This window comes from Dromiciops gliroides, chromosome 2, assembly GCF_019393635.1.
Source record: "Dromiciops gliroides isolate mDroGli1 chromosome 2, mDroGli1.pri, whole genome shotgun sequence".
NCBI lineage: Eukaryota > Metazoa > Chordata > Mammalia > Microbiotheria > Microbiotheriidae > Dromiciops > Dromiciops gliroides.
In genome coordinates, this window is record NC_057862.1 from 41,852,857 (window position 1) to 41,877,221 (window position 24,365).

General features: G+C 45.1%; 1 protein-coding gene across 5 annotated transcripts in view; it reads left to right on the forward strand.

The window, feature by feature from the left end:
• The window catches only part of PKD2L1 (polycystin 2 like 1, transient receptor potential cation channel), a 63,588-nt gene that overhangs the window by 32,078 nt on the left and 7,145 nt on the right, over nt 1-24,365 (forward strand). For 3 of the 5 annotated variants that reach the window (XM_043989953.1, XM_043989951.1, XM_043989950.1), the window contains 7 exons: nt 16,197-16,324; nt 16,773-17,026; nt 18,581-18,805; nt 19,001-19,229; nt 23,105-23,275; nt 23,625-23,806; nt 24,175-24,295. In XM_043989953.1, coding sequence (XP_043845888.1) covers nt 16,197-16,324; nt 16,773-17,026; nt 18,581-18,805; nt 19,001-19,229; nt 23,105-23,275; nt 23,625-23,806; nt 24,175-24,295 — 1,310 coding nt within the window. Of the gene's footprint in view, nt 1-1,973; nt 3,911-4,539; nt 4,654-16,196; nt 16,325-16,772; nt 17,027-18,580; nt 18,806-19,000; nt 19,230-23,104; nt 23,276-23,624; nt 23,807-24,174; nt 24,296-24,365 lie in introns of those variants that run through there. The other 2 variants (XM_043989948.1, XM_043989949.1) reach the window with 2 other exon arrangements.

A 24,365-nucleotide genomic window follows, 5' to 3' on the forward strand; every position in this document is an offset into this window, starting at 1 on the left:
AAAAAGTAGGTTATCTCTTCATTATCTTAATGTCCTCCTTGTGGGAAGTTCATAGGAGGTCTTATCCTAATTTGGACTTCCTGGGGTCCTAAGACAACCCCCGAAACCGGTACCTTTTACCTTGGAGGTGTGTTTTTGGGGTTTACGCATCATAAGATGAACCTAAGGACACGTTTGGCTTTTTCTGCGCATGTTCCTAAAGACATACTTAAACTTGTCACACCTGAGGGTTTTTGTGTTTTTGATATCTCTTTACTTAAGATCTGGTTTCTAGGTGTCCTGTCATCTAGGAATATTGCCCTCTATTTTTTTATTCATTTGGATTTGTTTTATTGTGTCTTGGTTTCTCATAAAGTCACTGGCTTCCATTTTTTCAATCCTAATTCTTAGGCAATTATTTTCATCAGAGAGCTTTTGTACCTCCTTTTCCATTTGACTTCTCAAGCGGTTGACTTTTTTCTCATGTCTTTCCTGCATCACCCTCATTTCTCTTTCCATTTTTTCCTCAACCTCTCTAATTTTATCTTCAGAGTCTTTTTTGAGCACCTCTATGGCCTGAGACCAATTCGTATTTTTCTTGAAAGCTTTAGATATAGGGACCCTGATGTTGACATCTTTCTCTGAGGGTGCCCCTTGGTCTTCCTTGTTACTGAAGAAACTTTCTATGGTCCTCACCTTTCTCTGTCGGCTCATCTTGCCTTTCTTTTACTTGACTTTTAGCTCCTTGAAGTGGGGCACTGTTTCCAGGCTGCAGTATCCCAAGCTTAAGAAGTCCCAGGTGGTATGATTTAAGGAGAATCAGGTTCTTCCCTTGTCCGCCCTGTTTCCTGGTCCTAGATGACCCCAGACCAACTTGCCAATGAACCATCTTTGTGTGTTGTGGTTGTTAGCTCCCACAAGCCTGTGCCCCTCCCCCACCTGGGCCACTTCTGCTCGAGCCTACCACCTGGTTCTCAGTAGGGGTGTAAAATCCAAGTTCTGCCTTAGCACCAGCATAGACCCCTGTAGTCTCTCCCCTGCCCAGGGCTCAGCCCACTCATCAGACTGTGAGCTTAGTTTCAGACAACACTGGTGCTTCAGCTGATTCAGAGGCTCTGGGGGTCTCCTTCTCTGGTGAGGACTTCCTGAGACTGGATCTGTGTCAGGCGACTGTGGGGTTGGGCCCAACTTCTGTATCAGCACAGCAGCTCCCTCCTTCTGACCTTCCAAGCCATTCTTGGTTAGAAGATGATTTCAGCACATTCTTCTGTGAGTTTTGCTGCTCTGGGCATTTTCCTATGACCTTATTTGGATGTTTTTTGGAGCGATCCTGTCATGAGTTCGGGAGCTCACTGCCTTTCCTCCACCATCTTGGCTCTGCCCATCTAGGAATATTAATGGCTATTAATGGTTAGTCGTCCCTACTTACAGTCTCCGTTGGTGGTGAGGGTTGATAAGGACAAACCCTCTTGGTTACTGTAAGAACACAAACCTTAATTTTTCTGTTAACTCTTTCAGGTACTATTAATAAGGACTCAATCCTCAGTTTATGTTAACCCCTTTTTGCCTCCTCCATCAGGATCAAATGAGATAATAATTGTAAAGCACTTAACACAATGCCTGGCACATAATAGGCACTATATACATTCTTTTTTTTTTTTTTTTGCGGGGCAATGAGGGTTAAGTGACTTGCCCAGGGTCACACAGTTAGTGTTAAGTGTCTGGGGCCGGATTTGAACTCAGGTACTCCTGAATCCAGGGCTGGTGCTTTATCTACCCCGCCACCTAGCTGCCCCTGGCACTATATAAATTCTACATAAAATCTATCTATCTATCTATCTACCTACCTATCCATCCTTCTATCTGTCTACCATCCATCCATCCTTCCATGCATCCATGCATCCATGCATCCATGCATCTATCTATCTATCTATCTATCTATCTATCTATCTATCTATCTATCTATCATCTATCTATCTATTATCATTATCCTATCTATCATCTATCTACTATCATTATTCATTAGAAGTAAAAGTAACCTGTCTGGCCCCAGGCTGAGTGCCACCTAAACTTTTAAATCCCTTCTTTAAGTAATGTCATGGTTCTAATTTGGGTTTGCAGCAGCCCCCTCCCCCAATGGCCACTTGCTTATTCTCCACCCCAGATAGGAATGGGGTCTTGACATCAGAATGCATCCTCTGCTGATCTGGGGATCAGCACACTTGGCATGCAAGATCGTGTTTCTTTTTCTGTTTTCCAATCTCAGGCTGCCTCTCAGCCAACCAGCAATGCAGGGGCAGACTTTTGGCAGGTTCTGTGGTCCCTTACTGAACTATTCCGATAAGCTCTAAGCTTGAGTAGGGGAGGAAATAGAAAGAACAAGTACATATAGTTTTTCCCCTCCCTAGCATCTCAAAAATGAAAAAAAAAAAGAAAGAAATCCCTACTGGTCACAAACCCCCTTTGGGGTTCACAAAAGAGAGTATGTTTCCTAATGCTGTGCCTTCAGAACCCTAACACTGTCTCTGCTCTCCATCTCCATCCTCAGCTACCTCTGCTATCTATCCTCATCACTGGCATTGTCTCCACGGCTAGCTCTATGTCTGCCTTCTATCTCCTTCCCTGCCATTCTCTCTCTTTTCTCATCCCTAAACAATCACCTTCATATCACTGGAGTTTATCCTTATTTAGAGTATTTTTTTTTTGTGGGGCAATGAAGGTTAAGTGACTTGCCCAGGGTCACACAGCTAGTAAGTGTCAAGTGTTTGAGGTCAGATTTGAACTCAGGTCCTCCTGAATCCAGGGCCAGTGCTCTATCCACTGTGCCACCTAGCTGCCCCTTGTCTTATCTCTTCTTGGCCTATGCCATCTTGGGCAAGCCCATTGCTGCCTTGGGCTCCCTCACATGCCTGCCCTTACAGAGTCAGGACCTTCCACTCACCCCCATTTTCGGCTTACTGCCCCCTAGTCTAGAGGGCACTCCTCCCCCTCTGTCCCCACCAAAGAGATGGCAAGAGAAACTCCCCCCACACAATTGGCCAGACTCAGGAGGAGTGTACCTGTCGGTCTCCCCAGCCCCCTTCTCCCTCAAATCCATGTCGGCCCTTTCAGGAGCTTTTACTGTATCTCAGCCCAGAGCTATGTGGCACCCCCTCCTTCTTCCCAGCGGTCCTTTCATCATCCTTCCCAGGAGAGTCTCCTCTCTCCCCCTACCAACTCCAGCCAAGCAGTAGCCAGCCCCAAGCAGCCATTAGCTTCCTTCTCCTCCTCTGTCCTGCTTGTCCCTTTCCCCAACCTAGCTCCTCCCATCCATCGCTCCAGCTCCACCCCTCCCCTCCCCTCCCCTCCAGCTTTCCCTAATTATTCTAAGGGATCAGCCTGAGACACTGCCCCCCTTGGTGTAATTTATGAATACCCCCTCCCTTTTCTCCCTTGGTCCTGCTGCCTCATAGCTGTGGAGCTCAGCCTCTGAGCTTACTGTCCTCCTAAGTCCCCAAGCAGGCAGAGAGGCAGTGAGTTCAGCCTCCCTTTGCCCAGGCTCCTGGCTGGGCTGGGCTAAGCTGAGCTCTGGGCAGGCCAGTCCCTTGCTTCTCTTCTCTCGCTGCAGGTGGGGTGCAGACAGGTGAGGCTTGAGACTTCTCTCTGTCCTTTGGCATCACCTCCATTGCATCTTTGGCCATGCGTTCTGTGGGAGGCCCCAGGTCTAACCCTGAGGGTCAGGAGATGCAGGGGCTGGGGCCAGCCTGGGACAACCCGGCTTATAGTGGACCCCCCTCACCACCCGCAACCCTGAAGATCTGCACCATCTCTGGTCCTTTACCAAGCCAGCCTGGAGAGAAGCCCAAAGGGGGGCCCCTCAAGAGCGCCCCTCGAGGATCAGGCATGGACTGCTGTCGCCACATGTGCTTCCACATCTGTCGTGGCATCCGAGGTAGCTGAAGCAAAGTCCCCTCCTTCCATTAACCAGGGGAGAGGGAGGGACTGGCAACTGAATGGGAAGAGTGGAGTTGGGGGGCTATATGAGCTTAGTGGAGAGAGTGTCAGTTTGAAGGGACCCTGAGCTCAGCACTGCAGTGGGGCGCTATGAGTTGGGGGCTAACTCTAAGCTTAGAACAAGAGTATGAGTTCATTGGGAAAATGGGCATAAAGGGCAGTGAACTCAAGAGGTGTGACCTTGATGGAGGGAATGTGAGCTCAATGTGGAGGTGGGGCTGTGGGCACCAGAATCAGGGTCCATGCCTGAGCTGTATTTGCCCAAGACATCAGAGAATGGGGTGGGAAAGCAGTGGGGCGTCTAGTGAATGGGATTCTAGAGGGAAAGCTAGAGCCCCCCAAAGATGGGGTTTGGGTTGGTCTAGAGGGGAGTATCTGGAGAAGTCACCTTCTGACAACATCATTGGTGACCTTTGCTCAGAGCATCAACCCTCTGGGGGTTGGGGATGGCCTTAAAGACAGGGCAGAGTTTGAGAAGGGGGCACAGGAGACAGGGAGGGATGGATGGGTCGATGCTCATGGAATTCTACTGCTCTGCCCCTCTTAGTATGTTCCCCTCCTCTGTAGGACTTTGGGGTACAACACTAACGGAGAACATGACGGAAAACAGGGAACTTTATGTCAAGACCACCCTGAGGGAGCTGCTGGTATATGTGGTATTTCTAGTGGATATCTGCCTATGTGAGTAACAAATGCATGCCAAACATCTGCCATAAAGCCTCTTAAAATCAAGGTTCAAATGCTTTCTGCTTTGCCTTGTATAGATGTAAGCTTGGCCTTGTAACTAGAAGTTCTGTCAAGGAAAACAATTTTGTGAAAGTCCAAGATTTCAAGAACCATTAAGAGAAATAGTGCTTAAACAGCTACCTAGCCATAGTGTAAGAATCCCATTGGGAGGAGGAAGGGTTCTCCTAGGTTTCTAGGTTCAGTACCTAGGACAGTACCTGGCCCATAGTAGGTGCTTAAAAAATGTTTGTTGATTGATTATCTTTTTGGTTTTTAAAATTTTTGTTTGTTTTTGTGGGGCAATGGGGGTTAAGTGACTTGCTCAGGGTCACACAGCTAGTAAGTGTTAAGTGTCTGAGGCCGGATTTGAACTCAGGTCCTCCTGAATCCAGGGCCAGTACTTTATCCACTGCTCCACCTACCCACCCTGTTGATTGATTATTGATTGATTTAAAGCTGGGAGGGACCTGGGAGGCCAGAGTCCACCCCCTCTCATATTATAGATAAATTAACTGAAGCTCAAGGAGGCTTAAATGATTTGTCCAAGGTCACCAAGGTCTTTCCTTTTAAAGGGTACAAATTCCACTGGGAAAACGATAGACAGGTGGATTTCACCTTGAAATCATAGACTGTTAACCCTATGAGGTGCATGAGGTATTATCCAGTATAATGTATACCTTTCCCCTCCCTTGATAAACCCCATTTCCAAATGAAGAAAATGAGATGCAAGGACATGCAGTTGATTAATGACTGTTAGTTCTCAAACTCAGCTCTCTTGACACTTAATCTCAGGTTCTTTCCACAGCTGACTTGAGGGGATTTGATTCCAAAGTAATCACCTCAGAAAAATGTGATGTAAGGTGTAAGATCTAACAGGAATTGTCCAGGAAACCAAGGAATAGAACATGGAAAGAAATTTGGTTCTGCTTCGGGGCTTTGGGTAGATATATTCATCTAACTGCATTTAGCCCACATCTCTCCATCTTTTCTGTTTTGGATAGATATTCATCATTCCAGATTTAATTCCTTTCTGTGGTACATAAATATCTTAAAAAACCACTTCTGCCAAATCATAAAAAAAGATAGGTGTACGTATAAATCTTTTTGAAGAATGGCTGCTTGGTGAGTACGTTTGGGAGACCAGTGAGTCTGGGAATGGTGAGTCTGTATGAGCCTTTATGGAGACAAGGGACTAGGGCCTGGGCCAGGAAGCCTTGTGGTCTGGGGACCTTTCCTCAGGTTCCCTGCACTTGAACTCACATGGAAACTCATGCTCTGCTGCTATTGGGGGTGGATGTTTGCTAAAGGCCTCTCAGGGGCAGGGACTGAAAAGGCAAGAGATGGGAAGAGCAACATGCTTAATGTACAATCTTCTTCCAGCAAATGATACATGGATCAATTTTATTTACTTAATCATCACTGGGAGAGCACTTCTTGTCCCAGCTTTGGCCATTGGCTCTCCCTCCTCAGCCATATTCTCTTCAGCCTTGCCCTCTCAGCATTCAGACTCCAGCTTCAGATACAGTGTGCTTTATTATAAAGAAGAGTGGGGGCAGCTAGGTGGCGCAGTGGATAGAGCACTGGCCCTGGAGTCAGGAGTGCTTGAGTTCAAATCTGACCTCAGACACTTAACACTTACTAGCTGTGTGACCCTGGGCAAGTCACTTAACCCCAATTGCCTCACTAAAAAAAAAATGCTTCAATAAAGAAGAGTGTAGATAACTCCCCAGAAGGGTAGGCATTGTGGACACCATCCACACACTCTGGGAAAATCATATGGACTCTCTGGACAGAGTTCTGGGCCTGGAGTTAGGAAGACTCATATTCCCAAGTTCAAATCTGGCCCGGACACTTACTAGCTGTGTGATCCCGGGCAAGTTATTTAACCCCATTTGCCTCAGTTTCCTCATCTGTAAAATGAGCTGGAGAAGGAAATGGCAAACCAACCCAGTGTCTTTGCCAAGAAAACCCCAAATGGGGTCGTGAAGAATCAAATATAACTGAAAATGGCTGAACAACAGCAACAACAACTTACTGTTTGTTGAAGTTGTCTGATTCTTTCATGCAGTAATTTGATGTTGTGAGCTTCCAGGATACAATTCTGAAAGGTCACTCCCTGAGTGAGTTGTCAGGGAGACTCAATACAGGAAGGAATTTCATCCATCACAGAGTTCATAAGAGGTAGCATTTAGTGCGTAGGCCAGGAGGAGGCTTTGAAATAAGAAAAGTCAAAGGAGCTTATTCCAGGGGATGTGCCAAGGAAGATGGCACCCACCACCAAGAAGCCCCTTGACCAAATTCCAGTTAATTACAGTCATAATACCTGACATTTATATAGCACTTTAAGGTTGTCAAAGTGCAGTACAGATGTTAGCATATTTTATTCTCAAAACAACTCTGTGAGGTAGGTACTATTATCATCCACATTTAACAGAAGAGGAAAGTAAAGCTGGGAAAGGTTAGGTGACTTTGCCAGGGTCACCCAGCTAATCAGTGTCTGAGGCAGGATTTGAACTCAAGTCCTCCTGATTCCAAGTTGAACTCTCTTATCCTCTGTACTGCAGAGCTGCTTGATTATCAGTGAGGGATCTGAGCACTTCACTAGAGAGAAGAAACAGCACAGTTTGAAGTGTTCAAGGTACGTTAGAGAAATGGAGCCAGGCAGAAAGAAACCGCTGGAGGTAATGGGAGGACTATCTTGGGTCTGGCTTGGATTGTACCTGTGCTCCAATTCTGACTCTGGAACCTGCTGGCTATATATATGGCCTTGGGCTAGTTATTTTCAAATAGAAGAATGATTTCATAAGGAAGAAGGATGAGATTTGGCCCCTCCCAGGGAAGCAGAAGGAACCACATGTGGAAGTCACAGGAAATGAATTTCCATATAACAAAAGAAAGCTTGATAACAATGAGCCGTCCAAAACCAGAGCAGGCCTTTTGCTGGAGGTCTCTAAGCAAGGGCCTGCAGCTCCTTGTCCGGGATGTTGGGCTGAGAATTCCTGCTCAGTTCTAGGCTGGACTGGATGGCCTCCGATATTTTATCTAATCCTCAGATTCTGTGATGGCGTCGTCAAAGGTGTGACATTTTTCAGGATCAACTTTGGCCTTGCAGAGCCCAGGTCTCCCTGGGCAGATAGAGCATCTCCTACCCCCTTCACACTCCTATCTCTCCCCATCCAAACCTAATTTTCTGTTGTTTGTATTAGGGCTTCCCTTTGTGTTTCTGGGGTGATGGATGGAAGCTTTTGTTCGAGGAGGAATTGTAAAGGCCTTTGTGGGGGAACAATAGGTATTTGTTATCATCTAGGTGCACCTGGGAAGCCTGGCTTTGTGCTGGGGGGAAGGTTTGGGCCCTGTACAAGGCCAGGTCTGGTCACCATGGAGTTGAGAAGAAATGGCGGGGGGAGGTACTCTGGGCATTTGGTGATTCATCCTTAAACATTAAATAGTGGCAAGTTAATGTTCTTTCCTGAGAGTTAGAGCTGGAAGTGACTTTAGAGATTTATCTTGTCCAACCTCCTAATCTGTTGATATGGAAACAGAACAAGAGGGAGTGGAGTGACTTGCCTGGCATGACAAATGGCTGAGCTGGGGTTCCAGGCCCTGGCTCCTATCTCCAAATCCAGTCACTGTCCATCTATCATCTATCCCTGGATCAATTGGATCAAACACAGTACTTTGCATGGAGGAAGTACATGCTTTTCCATTAATTTATTCATTGGTCAGAAGGAATTAGCTTTGATTCTCTTTGGGGAGAAAAGAGGTAAAATGAGATTTTATTTATTTATTTTTTAAATTTTAATTTAATTTGTTAATTTTTGCAGGGCATTGAGAGTTAAGTGACTTGCCCAGGGCCACACAGTTAGTAAGTGTCAAGTGTTTGAGGTCAGATTTGAACTCAGGTCCTCCTGAATCCAGGGCTGGTGCTTTATCCGCTGCACCACCTAGCTGCCCCCTAAAAATGAGATTTCAGAATTAGACCAAAAAGTTCCTTCATCCCATCCCTTCCTGCCCCTTCTAGGCCCTGTTTCACCTCTCACTCACTTTTTAAAAAAATTTTAATTTTAATAAAAAACATTTTTTTTTTAGTGAGGCAATTGGGGTTAAGTGACTTGCCCAGGGTCACACAGCTAGTAAGTGTTAAGTGTCTGAGGCCAGATTTGAACTCAGGTACTCCTGACTCCAGAGCCGGTGCTCTATCCACTGCACCACCTAGCTGCCCCTCACTCACTTTTTAATGACCCATCTTTCACTTTGGGACATATGATTCCTTTAAGATGTTGGTCTGGCCACACCCATTATGCCATTGATTGCCAACTTGTCTCCATGGTGACCTCACCTTATGTACATCAGTTTATTGGCCAGCTTAACCCTGGTTTCCTATTATGGAGATTCTCCTAAGCTATTCAGCTGGTTCTGGGTTGGATGGCATTTCATAGGATTGTAGGTTTTATCACTTTTTTTTTTTTTTTTGCGGGGCAATGGGGGTTAAGTGACTTGCCCAGGGTCACACAGCTAGTAAATGTCAAGTGTCTGAGGCCGGATTTGAACTCAGGTACTCCTGAATCCAGGGCCAGTGCTTTATCCACTGCGCCACCTAGCCGCACCCGGTTTTATCACTTTTTAACCTTTAAATTCAATTTCATTTTATTTTGACAAAGATCCACCTTCTCTCTCTCCCTCTTCTTTCCCTCCCCATTAAGCAAGCAAGGAAAAACAATAGCCCCGTTACAAACATTTATAGTCAAGCAAAACAAATTCCTGCATTGGTCACGTTAAACACACACACACACAAGTACAAACTGATGTCTCAGTCCATGCTCTGAATCCACCATCTCTCTTTTGGAAGGTGTATGTCATGTCCTTTGGTGTTGTGGTTTGTCACTGTGTTGGATCTTAGGATTTAGACCTGAAAGGACTTTGTTCTGCTTAGCTAGCTCTGATTCTCTTGGTGTCCTGCTTCTGCCTCATCAACTTGAACTTTATTATTATTTTTTTTTGGTGGGGCAATGAGGGTTAAGTGACTTTCCCAGAGTCACACAGCTAGTAAGCATCAAGTGTCTGAGGCTGGATTTGAACTCAGGTCCTCCTGAATCCCGGGCTGGTGATTTATCCACCATGCCACCTAGCTACCTGAACTTTATTTATACATCTGTCTTTTTGTATCTTCTCAGTGATGAAGGATGGAAAGAAAGAAACGTCTCCTTTCATGTGTAATCAGTGAATATCGTGCCTTTTCCAGAAGTGTTCACAGCCAAAACCACATGAACCAGAATGAATGAGTATAACCTTATAGACACCTATGACTGCATGGCTGGGCTATGTTTCATTAGCTGATGCTGGTCTTTCATTCCCCACCCTAAGGCAGCTAGCATAACCAAAGAAAACCTTCATGCTGGGGATTTGTTTTGATTTGGCAGCTTATCTTGGTGGTACCGCTAGGTACTGCTGGGAAGTTTCTAAATAAAGAAGCTCAGGAAACTTGACTTCAATAGTATTGGGATTCAGTCCCTAAATACCTTATATCTGGGGAGTTGATTTTCCCCCTAGATTTTGGTGTCACTAGAGTTAGCATCTGGGACATTTTTTTCAGTCTTACGTTTTTCTGGGACGGTTAGGACCTCTAGGCAAAAGATTGATTTGTTTTTGCCTCTTTGGTGGAAGTTGAGAGGAAATAAGTGATCAGTTTCACAGTAGGAAATTTGTTATTGTTAAGCCATTTCCAACTCTCTCTGACCCCATTTAGGGTTTTCTTGGCAGAAATCGTGGAGTGGTTTGCTATTTCCTTCGCCTCATTTTACAGATGAAGAAACTGAGCCTAACAGGATTACGTGACTTGCCCACACAGCTAGTGTCTGAGGCCAGATTTCAACTCAAGAAGATGAGTCTGTCTGGTTCCAAGCCCAGAGCTCCACTGCGCCACCCAGCCTCCCAGAATAGAGAGTAGTTTGTGAGAAAAGTTGGCCATGAAGCATACTATTTATTGAGCACAGATGGGCCTGACCTCTCTTAGATTCCTTACTCTTCCACAACATGTTCTTCACTCTTGAATTTCTTCTTCATTCACTTTGCAGCAAAATAAGGAAATTAAACCTATTTTCATACTACAACAGTATTCCATGCAAGAAATAATTTTACTACATATTTCGCATTTAACATTTTATTTTATTTTAATTAATTTATTTTTTTGGTGAGGCAATTGGGGTTAAGTGACTCGCCCAGGGTCACACAGCCAGTAAGTGTTAAGTGTCTGAAGCCGGATTTGAACTCAGGTACTCCTGACTCCAGGGCCGGTGCTCTATCCATTGCGCCACCTAGCTGCCCCCTCATTTAACATTTTAAAGAGGAAGGAAATCACTAGCATGAAGCTTCATTCACAGAATTTACCTCATATGGAAACATCTCAAGGTTTTGCAAAGTATATTTTAAGAAACCACCATCCATTATAAGTCAATTCATGGGGTAGCTAGGTGGCACAGTGGATAGAGCACTGGCCCTGGGGTCAGGAGTACCTGAATTCAAATCCGGCCTCAGATACTTAACACTTACCAGCTGTATGACCCTGGGCAAGTCACTTAACCCCAATTGCCTCACTAAAAAACCCCCCAAAACAAAATAAGTCAATTCATTTTACTGGTGAGTAAAGTAGAGCCCAGGGAAGGAACCCTCTGGGACATGGTCACAGAACTACCTAATGGAAAGGCCAAGATGTCTTCCAGTTAATGTCTGAGATTCCCCCCTATTTCCACCTTGAAGAATCTATACTTTGAGCAGAGAATTCTCTGACATCCATTTTTGCCTCCTTCCCCAACTCTCTGCTTATGCCACCTCATCTCCCATCGGTTTCTTTGGCTTGTGAATCAAAAGAAATTCTTGTGTGAATTTCCTCACATCCTAGTGGCAACCATAGTTACTGTCACTAACTTATCCCTCCCCACTGCTTTGGATATCAATGCTTTGCAATCTCACTTCCCATTAGTGGTACTTAATAATTAGTTATGGAGAGAAAAATTGTATGAAGGACACATGTAAAAATTTAATTTGCATCATTAACATTTCCTCCATCACTCTTAAATCTAGATAAATCAACAGAATAATAAATAAAGCCTAGATTTACAGTGTAAATGCTCACACTGAAAATACAACAATTGATGAGCCCTAGAGCTGGCTCCAGCACACCTCTGCTTCCATCTTTACCAGTCAACTGAAATCTGGCTCTCCGAGGTCATCCATGACTTCTTTGGTAGTTACTTTCTTTTTTATGAGACAATTGGGGTTAAGTGACTTGCCCAGGGTCACACAGCTAGTAACTGTTAAGTGTCTGAGGCCGGATTTGAACTCAGGTCCTTCTGAATCCAGGGCTGGTGCTCTATCCAATGAGCCACCTAGCTGCCCCTATCCATGACTTCTTCATTGACAAATCTAAGGACTTTTTCTCAGGCTTTGTCTCTGTTAAATACCAACCCCTTCTTCTGGGTATTCATTGCTTCCTTCACACAATGGTTCTCTCTGCTCTCTGACTGCTTCTTCTCAGTCACTTCTGCTGGCTCAAGTCCTCATCAATCCAATAGCACTTCCTCTCTTGTTTGGAAGTGTCCTTATCTCTTTTCAGGGGTCCTGGTTTTTCAGTTTTAAATTCTGACAATGCAAACAATTCTGATGAAGAAGGAGAGTTGTCTAAAGAGAGGAAAGTGGATGCAGAAGAAACTCATCTTTTAAAATATATATAGGATTTGGAATGAAAGGAAGGTGATGGAGGATACTTAAAGAGTGAGCAGTCTTATATAAATAATGTCAGAACTATTAGAGTTCAGGAGGCACCAAATTTGGTAATAAACATTAAGAACCATAAAAAATATGGGGGTAGGGGGCAGCTAGGTGGCACAGTGGATAGAGCACTGGCCCTGGAATCAGGAGTACCTGAGTTCAAATCCGGCCTCAGACACTTAACACTTACTAGCTGTGTGACCCTGAGCAAGTCACTTAACTCCAATTGCCTCACTAAAAAAAAAAAAAAAAGAATATGGGGATTATTGTAAAGTATAGATAAGGCAGATCATGGTAGTCCCTAATCAAACTTGATGTATCTCCCTTATATAAGCTATATTGGGACAAGAAAAAGGTCAGAGAAGTGATTAAGGCAGATAGGATGATGATAATGGATGATGGCAAGAACACAAAATTACCCCACTTTTACTTTGCTTTTATTTACCAAGGAGATCCATTTTGGGAATGTAATGGATGGAATAAAAATAATTAACAGGAAATTGAAACCTCAAATAAGTGAGAAGCTGGTCAAAGAACACTTAGCTGCCCTTAATGAATTCAAATCATTGGGCCCTGATGAACTATACACCAGAGCAATGAAAATACTTGAGGATATAATTAATGAGCCATTGGCAATGATCTTTGAAAAAATCCTGCAGACCAGAAGCTGTCACACAAGACAGCAGGATATGAGAAAAATATTATCATGATTTTCAAAAATATGAAGAAAGTGGATTCTTTGGGCTATGGGCCAGCGAGCTTGGTATTGATCCCTGGATTCATTTTAGAGTATATTGTTAACAGGATGACTATTTAGGAAGAAAAATTGGTGTCACTTAGAGATAGCGTGTGTGTGTGTGTGTGTGTGTGTGTGTGTGTGTGTGTGTGTGTGTGTGTGTTGGGGTGGGGGTAGGGTTGTGCCTGGGATGCTGTACCTCTCTCTTTGGCCAGGAATAGATGGTAAGCTAAGGCAATTCCTTCCTTCCTTCCTTCCTTCCTTCCTTCCTTCCTTCCTTCCTTCCTTCCTTCCTTCCTTCCTTCCTTCCTTCCTTCCTTCCTTCCCTTCTTCTCTTCCTTTTTTTCTTTCTTTCTTGTTGGGCAAGGTTCCTTGATTGATTCATTTGGAGAATATTGTAGATAAATTTTACTTGAATTTCAGAGAGTCAGTTGATAAAAATATTCACACTATTCTTATGGACAGGATGAAGAGATGTGGGCTCAAACCCAGTTAGGAGAGGATTCAGAACTGGTTGGATGACTGGTCCAAAGAGTAATAAATGACCAATTTTAATCTTGAGAGAGGTCTCTGATAGAGTATCCCAGGAATCTGTCCTTATACGAATCTATTTAAAATTGTGATTTTTTAAAAATGAAAAATGACTTTATAAAGTATTTTATCACATTTGTTCATGACACAGATCAAATAGGAATAACTAACACATTATACAATAGAATAGGATTCCAAAAATATCTTGGCAGACTAGAACATTGGGCTGAATCTTTTTTTTTTTTTAAAGTGAGGCAATTGGGGTTAAGTGACTTGCCCAAGGTCACACAGCTAGTAAGTGTTAAGTGTCTGAGGCTGGATTTGAACTCAGGTACTCCTGACTCCAGGGCCAGTGCTCTGTCCACTGCACCACCTAGCTGCCCCCTGGGCTGAATCTTAATAAGATGAAATTTTATTAGGACTAATGTAATGTCTTACATTAATATTGTAAAAATCAACTATATAAATAGAAGACACAGAGGCATAGCCTGATGATGATTCATGTAAAAAAAAGAAAAGATCTGGGGTTTTTATTGGACCAGAAGCAAAAAATGAGCCATCAGTATGACAAGGCAGCTAAAACAACCTAATATGGGATTCACCACAAATTTACGGAGGGATTTCCCTGGGCAAGACCCTGAAATGTCATATCTAGAATGAGGAGCTAGTTCCATTGTTTTCTGCCCTCATCAGAGCACATCTGGGGTATTGTGTTCAATATGAGACATGACATTTTAGTATGGCCTGGAACATGTCTGTAGGAGAAAAACCAGAATAGAAAAGAGTCTGGAAAGTCTGCCATGTGAATATCAGTTGAAGAAATTGGGAATTTCTTTTTTAGAAGAAAGAAGACAGGGTTGGGATATGACTGAAAAATTGTCACGTGTAAGAGGAATTAGACATAGCATCATAACTTTAGGTTGAAAGTGGCCTTAAGAGACCATATCACCCAAACCCCTCACTTTACACATAAGGAAACTGATGCCCAGAGAAGTTAAATGATTTGCCCAGGTTCATCACCTAGATAGCACATAGCAGAGTCAGGATTCGAACCTGGGTTCAGTTGACTCCAAATCCATCGTTCTTCCCACTATATCATGTTTGTTCTGCTTGGCCCCAGAACACAGAACTAGAAGTAATGGGAGGTAGATTTCAGTTCCAAATAAGCAGAAAAGTCTTTATAAATAGAGCCATTCGGAAGTGGAATGAGCTGCCTAAAGAGGTAGGGAATACCCCATCACTGGTTGTCTTCAAGCAAAAGTTGGATGGGGGATGTTGCTAGGGGTGTTGTAGAAAAGACTCCTGATGAAGAATAGATTGGGGAATGGGTAGCTGGGTGGTGCAGTGGATAGAGCACTGGCCCTGGATTCAGGAGGACCTGAGTTCAAATCTGGCCTCAGACCCTTGACACTTACTAGTTGTGTGACCCTGGGCAAGTCACTTAACCCTAATTGCCTCATGAAACAAAACCAAATAAAAAAAATGCATTGGCCTGGGCCTCAGAGGCTCCTCACAAATCTGAGATTCTATGATTTTGATGGTAGTCCAGAATAGGTGTGTTAAGGTATACAGGATCCTAAAGTTCCTGAGGCTTAGCCTGAACCATGAATTTCTCTGGGCTATTCCTCCTTACCATATTACCTTGTTTCCTCAGGACTCTCATTCAAGAATGATGTCATTTTCTCAAAATAACTCCAAGCTATTTTGGGGTGCCATTCATTTGGGGGTCTCTAGATTGAGTTCATTGGCCAATTCTCCTAATTCCAGGCTTATTCTCAGCCAATCAGGAAACAGTTTGTTGGCATGGCTCCGTTTTAGGGTTCTACCCATGCATTTACAGATCTCCCCTCTTATGTCTAAAAGTTGGGGAAGAAATAGAAAAAACTAAGAGATACTTTTTCCTATCATCTCAAAAATCAGAATAATTTAGCCCAATAAATGGGTTATTCTCAAAGTTTACAGACAAATTCTTTACAGTTTACCGTAGCTCTCTGACCCTAAGTTCTCAGTGACTGCCCAGGATAGGAGATGGTGGTCACTGAAATTCACTGGTCTAAGGATTTGAGTGGTAGTAAATGATAGAGGTTTGGCGGGGGGGGCCCTTTAGCTCCCTGGACCAAGCTCCCAGCTTTGGGCAAGGACAAAGGGGGTAATTATAAAACCCAAAGGAAACAATTTAAAGAAAACATGAAACAACTTCCTCCCTTACCCAAGGGGAGCAAACTTATAGAACCCATTATCTCAAGAGATGATATATCCTAGAAAAAAGAGACAACTCCAGCATGAGTAGAAAGAAATTCCAGAACAACCAAACCATAAAGACTTATTGATGGATGTTTGAGGGGATCCTTGAGAGGAAAATCCTGGCCTCCCTAATCTATCCACGAGTCTCTTCCACTACTTCCTGGTTAGATGGAAATGCCCGGGCTGGGACCAGGAAATCAATTTCCCTGTTACTTTCCAGTGACTTATGGAATGACTAGCTCCAGTGCTTATTACTACACCAAAGTGATGTCGGAACTCTTCTTACAAACCCCATCTGCTAGTGGAGTCTCCTTCCAGACCATCAGCAGCATGAAAGACTTCTGGGGCGTGAGTTTGGGGCTTTCCCCAAGGGCTTAAGACCATAGTAGGGGAGGGAGTCAAAGCAAGGCATTGGGTCAAGAACCACATGTGTTTGGTTCAAAGGATCAGGCCAGAGACGAGTCTGTTCCTCAACCACTTGATAGCCATGGGTCACAGGAGTCAGACTGTTGGGGGCAGGGGTCAGACTGGGGATGAAGTTAGGTGATTGTCCTCTTCCCCACTGGAGGTCTTGAATAAAGGCTGGGTGACTACTTGTCAGGTATATTGTAATCGGTATTCTTTTGCAGGCATGGGTTGGATTAGATGGGCTTTCTGGTCCTGAAATGGTGTGATTCTGTAATCTGTAGGTGTTAACTGCTCTGGGTAACAGGGCGCCAGACTGGGGAATGGGTATTAGATTGGGAAGTATGAGGCCAAGCCATCTTCCCCAATCCTGGGCTTGCCTTGGGTTCAGTTTGCCCAGGGCCCATTGCTTGACAGTCTCTACTGGAACAAGTGGTATAACAACCAGAGCCTGGGCCAGAGTACACACTCATTCATCTACTACGAGAACCTGCTCCTGGGTGTTCCAAGACTGCGGCAGCTCAAAGTGAGGAATGACTCGTGTGCTGTGCATGAAGATTTCCGAGAGGACATATTGGGCTGTTATGATGTTTACTCCCCAGACAAGGAGGAGAGGCTCCCTTTTGGACCCCTCAATGGCACTGCGTAAGTGAGACCCCTATGCTCTGTGAAGATAGAAAGGACATTTTGGTCTTGTCCAGGAGGATTGAAAGATGAAATGGGAGCTGGACAAGAGAAGGTTGCTTTTTTTGAGCTTTGGAGAGTTTCAAGAGGAGTGGAGCTAGGAAAGGAGAGGTAACGAGGGGACTCTTGGTTTGGGGAAAGAAAATAGGGGACAGGGGAAGAGGATGGAATCGTGGGGATGAAATTGTCGGGGATGGGGACAAGATAAGGGATGGAGGGATAGAGATGATGGGATGGGACTGGCATTACTTCATCAAGAATGGGTCATGTCATTCAAACCTCATTTCTTCATCATCTTCATCATCATTTTGCAAATTAGACCAGGAGCTCTGGGGGATGTCATATTGTATACCAGATTTAAGCAAAGCATTAGGTGGATTTGAAACTGGTCGAATGATTAGACCTAAAGAAAAATAATCAATGGATCAATGTCCATTTGGAAGAAAGTTTCTAGTGGAGACTTTTTCCCCTCAGTCCTGTTTTCTCCAATAGCTTTGTTGATAGATGAAGGTATAGATATCATGCTTATATAATATTAAGGGGACACAAAACTAGGATGGATATTAATACACATGATAGAATTGGTACTAAAAAGGTTTCAAGAAGTTAGTATGATAGGCTGAATCTGATAAAATTAAATTCAGCAGGGATAAGTGTAAAGTCCTATGCCAGGGTTCAAAAAATCAACTGCAAAATTTCAGGATGGGGGAAGTGTGTCTTGACAAGAGTTCATGTGAAAAAAAAATACCTTTGTGCAATGTCATGAAGCCCAACATTGCTCAAGAGTGTTACAGTTGAAAATCCTTAGTCTGCATTAATAGGCATAGTGCACAGGACTAGGGAAATGATTGTCCTTTTGCTCTCTTTATTAGTCAAAACACATCTAGAATATTATGTTTAGTGCATGTCTTAGGAAGGACATTAAATACCCAGGGCACATCGACTGGTTGGCACCTTGGGTAGCAATGAGACCAAAGATTATGCCATACTATGAATGAATGAAAGAAGTGGGGATGCTTAGCCTGAAGAAGAGATTATGGGATGGTGGGGAGAGAGCAACATGGTAGCTCCCTTTAAGTATTTGAAGGTCTAAGTGAAAAGAGGGATTAGCTTTATTTTGCTTGACTCCGAAAAGCAGTACTGGGAAGTGAGGAGATGTTCCTGAAAGGTAGGCTGAGGCCCCATTTTGAAAGACTTTTTAATAATTAGAACTATCTTAAAGTGGAATGGAAATAAATGGTTACTTCTCCTTTGATGGAGAGTTTTCAAGCGTTGATTTAGTTGTGTGTTGGGGAAAATCTTGGCAGTGATGCTGCAGACAGGGTTCTTGCTCACGGAGAGGGTTGGCTGGATAACCTCTAAAGTGCTTCTCCCCTCTTGGAAGTGGCGATGAAGTGACAATGGCAGAAGAGGCACATGTAGGAATGGGGGATGGGAGAGGTTCACTAATAGGAGTTGTAACCACTGCTGTGAGGAAGGATTGACTCTCCCACCTACTTTTATCGCCCATGGCAGGTGGACATACCATTCAGAGGATGAGCTGGGGGGCTCATCTCACTGGGGCCAGCTTACGAGCTACAGCGGTGGTGGCTATTACATGGACCTACCAGGGCCCCGGGAAGCTAGTGCCAACGTCCTGCGTGGCCTGAAAGATGGGCTGTGGCTGGACCGGGGCACCCGTGTTGTCTTCATTGACTTCTCTGTTTATAATGCCAACATCAACCTCTTCTGTGTGCTGAGGTGGGCCCGGATCCCCACCCCTGAGATCTTATATCTCCCTGTATCCCTTTCCCCTTCCTTGGCCCAACTATCTACTAGAGGCCCTGTCCCCGTCTTGAAGCCTTTCCCTCTCCCTGGGCTTTAACACTACTCTTTGGGGGGCTGCTGGTCAGAAGGGGGCATATCTCACCCGTCTCATCCCCTGTGGTCCCCCAGGCTAGTGGTGGAGTTCCCAGCCACAGGGGGGGCTGTTCCGTCCTGGCAAATCCGAACTGTAAAGCTGATCCGCTATGTGAGCTCCTGGGACTTTTTCATCGTGGGATGTGAGATTGTCTTCTGCGTTTTCATCTTTTATTATGTGGTGGAAGAGGCATTGGAGCTGAGGATTCACAAGCTCCATTATCTGAGCAGTGTTTGGAACATCCTGGATGTGGTGGTCATCCTGGTGAGGAGGGGCACCTGCATCACGCTGGCCACGGGAGGTGGGGAGGGGGTGGGAAGTGGTGGCCTCCTGCTGGCAGGGGGGCCATGGAAAAGGGTCATAGGCCATAGGTCAAGAGCGGGAGAGGATTTCACGTCATCTAGTCCAACCCCTTTGCTTTACAAATGAGGAAATGAAGGCCCAAGAAGAGACTTGGCCAAGATCACATAGCTAGATAGTGTCAGAGGTGGGATTGTGCATGGAGGCCTTTCCCGAGGCCCAGGGTAGGACATTTTTCACTCCCCCAGATCCTCTGACTTCCCAGCTGTTTCTCTTGTGGACATCCTGGACATTCTGGCTTATCAGCAGCTTTCTTGTGGCCTAACATTTCCATATACCTCATTGCTTCCCTTGTCCAGAATCTTCCGAACATTCTGTGGATCTTTTTTCTTCCTGTCCTCTCATCTGCTCCATTTTTTTTTTTTTGTGAGGCAATTGGGGTTAAGTGACTTATCCAGGGTCACACCGCTAGTAAGTGTCAAGTGTCTGAGGCCGGATTTGAACTCAGGTCCTCCTGACTCCAGAGCCAGTGCTCTATCCACTGTGCCACCTAGCTGCCCCATCTGCTCCAATTAAAAAAAAAAAACAACTTCGATTCAGCAATTTTACCAACTTTTACTAATCACCTATTGTGTGCCAGGAATAATGAAAGAAAGAAGAGAAAGAAAGAAAGAAAGAAAGAAAGAAAGAAAGAAAGAAAGAAAGAAAGAAAGAAAGAAAGAAAGGAAGGAAGGAAGAAGGAAGGGAGGAAGGAAGGAAGGAAGAAAGAAAAAGAAAGGAAAGAAGAAAGAGACAGGGAGAGAGAGAGGGAGAGGGAGGAAGGGAGGGAGGGAGGAAGGAAGGAAGGAAGGAAAGAAAGAAAAAGAAAGAAAGAAAAGAAAATACCTGCTTTCAAGTAGTTTACATTCTATTGGAATGGGGCAGCTAGGTGGTACAGTGGATAAAGCACTGGCCTTGGATTCAGGAGGACCTGAGTTCAAATCCAGCCTCAGACACTTGACACTTACTGGCTGTGTGACCTTGGGCAAGTCACTTAACCCTCATTGCCCTACAAAAAAAACCAACATTCTATTGGAATAGAAGTAATATGTATATAAGCAGTCAATCAATACATACTTAATATTTGCCAGGCACTGTGTAAAGCACTTTGAGAACAAAGAAAGACAAAAATACTGTTCCCTGCCTTCAAAGAGTTTACATTCTAATGGGGGTGGGGGGAGACAAGATGAAAATAATTATATATAAACAAGATTTATACTGTATAATCTGAAGGTAATCTCAGAGAGAATGCAGTGGCAGTTGGGGGTTGGTGAGGCAAAGGCCTCCCTCCTGCAGAAGGTGGGATTTATTTTTATGGACAAACTAGTATAAAATATGGCCAAGGAGACTGAGGGGTGGGGAGCATTGACAACTGGGTAAATCAGGGAAGGCTTCTTGTAGGAGGTGGTATTTAAGGTGACTAGGGTTTCTAGGAGGTAAAGGTGAGGAGAGAAATCATTCCAGGCATTGGGGGAACAGAAGGAGATGGTGGAATCTATGGTACCTCCTGTGTCCTGCCAAAAAGGGGGAAGTGCTATCTCCTGAACTACCTTTTTATCTTCCTTCCCTCCCTCTTTTATCCTCCTTCCCTTCTTCCTTCCTTCGTTCCTTCTTTCCTTCGTTCCTTCGTTCCTTCTCTCCCTCCCTTCCTTCCTTCCCTCCCTCCCTCCATTCTTCCTTCCTTCCTTCACTCTTTCCTTCTTCCTTCCTTCCTTCCTTCCTTCCTTCCTTCCTTCCTTCCTTCCTTCCTTCCTTCCTTCCTTCCTTCCTTCCTTCCTTCCTTCTCTCCCTCCCTTCCTTCCTTCCCTCCCTCCCTCCATTCTTCCTTCCTTCCTTCTTTCCTTCCTTCCTTCCTTCCATCCTTCCTTCCTTCCATCCTTCCTTCCTTCCTTCCTTCTTTCCTTCCTTCCTTCCTTCACTCCTTCCTTCCTCCTTCCTTCCTTCCTTCCTTCCTTCCTTCCTTCCTTCCTTCCTTCCTTCCTTCCTTCCTTCCTTCCTCCCTCGCTCCCTCCCTCCTCCCCCCTCCTTTTTCCCTTCCTTCTTCCTCTCTCCATCTCTGTCTCTATAGATATATACACATATCCATATCTATTCAGTCTGTGTAATTTTTTGCATATTGTTTCCCCCTTATTAGGATGTGATCTCCTTGAGGGTAAAGACCCTGTTTTTGTCTCTTTTTGTTTCCCCAGAGCTTAATACAGTGCCTTACACATAGTAAGTGACTTTCTCTATCCCCTGTACTTGGAGCTTCCTGGTTTAATTTACTCATAGCCAATAGAATTCAGACCAGCTCAAATGGGATAACTCAAGTGATATGCAAAGTGCTTTATAATCCTTAAAGTGTTACCTATCACTCCTAAACTTTACCTTGGGACCTACTTCCTTTAGGCCCAGCTTCTCTCTTCCCTACCCCCATCCCAGGGGACCTTGAAATTGGTCTCCAGCCAGTTAAGTTTTTGGAGAAGGTAGAAAACTCACCTGTGTAGGTCCAGGCTGAGGGAAGTCCATTGCCTTGGTCTCCACTCCAGGCAGGGGGAGTACTGCCCACATCCTTGTGCCAGGGATTGTGCACCAAAAACCTGGGACCTGATAAATCTGGTGCATTGGACCCAAGGAAATGAAGGCCTCGGGCCTTCTCCCATTTGTCTTTCTAAGGGCTCCCTTTTGTGATCCCAACCAACAGGGCCGGGCCAGGACAGCTATCCAGAGTGAAGCTCAAGCCACGATGTGCCCAAACTGCCTGACCTTGTCAGCATGAGCCAAAGCTCTCTTGCCTATCTGTAGCATTCCGTTCCCCTTCCTCTTGGTATGGAGTCCAGGCTCTCATCTTTCAGACATTCAGCCAAGACAAGTGTGTCCCTCAGAGCTACCAGCTTGTCTGGCAAAGAATGCCTTGCCAAATTGTCTCAGAGCTCCTAAATTAATCCCTTCTTTGGAATCTCTGCCTAACCCCAAAGGCTTTCTCTGGTATTTCATTCATATAATTAAGAAATGATCTCTTTCCTTGTTGTTTGTATAACATTGATATAGCAGCAGCCACTCAAATGACCAGGAGTTCAGCTTTGAGACTGTTAATCTTCCCAAAAAAGACTTATTTTCTCCACCAAGGGCATGGTCTCTTCAAGTGTAGTTGCTGCCAGTCTTCCAACCAGAGCCATGTTGAGTCTTAAAGACCAGCTGGATACTGCCCAAGGAAAACGAGCATTTCTTACCCAGAAGATGAGCAGCAGCCACAAGGAAGGCAGAGGAGAGGGTGTTAAAGTCACCACTAGTGGCTGTGCCTACTGAACTATACTGCTCTTTCATTCACAGCTTGGGCTTCTTCAAGGCTCTATATCACTTATCCCTTCTATCCTACTCAGGATAACAGAAAGGGGAGAGCAGCCGTTAGTGTTGTCAGGGTCCCCTGATCTCTGACTGCCAGGATCACTTGACCTCTGACACAGGCACACTTGAGAGAATAGGAGAGGGTTTAAAAGTTGCTTTTAAGGACATGGCCATTGCTGATCTTGTGACAAAGTTCCATCAGTGTCAAACCCACTTGTGTCATCTGCCTTGGGTAGTTTGCAGTATGATTGAGCACATGAGACTTCTGTACAGACACACACAACCTAGAGAACACAAAGTAATCAGGGACTATGAAAGGGCTTAGTGGCCACTGACAGTGACCATACATGTAGCCTAGTAAGGGAGAGGGTGGTTAAGAGTTTCCACTTCTGTAATAGCAGTAACTAAGGAGACTCTCTCATGTTCCCTCCTGCTCCTGCGACCTCCCAACCACCCCCTTCATCTCTCCTCAGCTCTCCATCATGGCTGTGGGCTTCCATGTGTTCCGTACCCTAGAAGTGAACCGCCTCATGGGGCACCTCCTACAGCGGCCAAGTGACTATGCCGACTTTGAGTTTCTGGCTTTCTGGCAGACACAGTACAACAATATGAATGCCGTCAACCTTTTCTTTGCTTGGATCAAGGTATAAGCAGTTCCCTGGGGACCCCTCTCCCCACTTGTCCTCATAACTATTCCCAAATCATTCCCTTTGGAGTCCTTCATGCAGGTTACCCTAAATAATCCCCTGCACAAGGACCCTTCTAGGATAGCCTGTCCTGTCTTTGAGACCCTTTACATGGTTACCCCTTCAGGGATCCCCCCTCTGACCCTCCCATCAATTCCTTTAGTTTCTTGCTCCCATTAGAAGCCCAGCTGCCTTCATGCAAGGCCATCTAAGGCTTCACCACACAGGCCCCTCCTGAGTCCCCCCAGAATTTTCCCATCCTCCTCTATTCCCTCTAAGCCTCAGGTCCCATGGGCTTCTTCCCTAGATATTCAAGTACATCAGTTTCAATAAGACAATGACTCAGCTCTCTTCCACACTCGCACGTTGTGCCAAGGACATCCTAGGTTTTGCGGTCATGTTCTTCATTGTCTTCTTTGCTTATGCTCAGCTGGGCTTCCTGCTCTTTGGGACCCAAGTGGAAAACTTTAGCACTTTTGTCAAGTGCATGTGAGTGTATCCTCCTTCTGCCCTGAGCCCCGTGGACTTGTGAGATCTCACATGGAGTATGCGTGTGCCTATGTGAGAGTGTGAGCATGTGTGCTCCACAGGGAGCTCTCTCTGTGGGTGCATTATGTGGCATGGTGAGTGTGAGTGGGTACACATGTATTGGCAGTGTGTGCATGTGTGAAAGTATACCCATGTGTGCTTAAGGGCCTGTTCATGTCCCTAACACCGGTCCCCTGCCCTGGCTGCACCTGGCTGGGAGGCAGTGGGGTGTCCTGGTTCCCGAGTCAGGAGCAGGGAATGGGGCTGGGGGGGCAGGGCTGGAGGCTGGGGCTCAGGACCTTGGGTGAAGCTGAGCCCTGCTCTCTCAGCTTCACTCAGTTCCGGATCATCCTTGGAGATTTTGACTACAACGCTATCGACAAAGCCAACCGAATCCTGGGCCCCGCGTACTTCGTCACTTATGTCTTCTTCGTGTTCTTTGTGCTCCTGGTGAGACCAAGGCGGGACTGGGGCTGGGAGTGGGATGCGGGTGAAGGGAAAGGAAGGAGTTAAAGGCAGG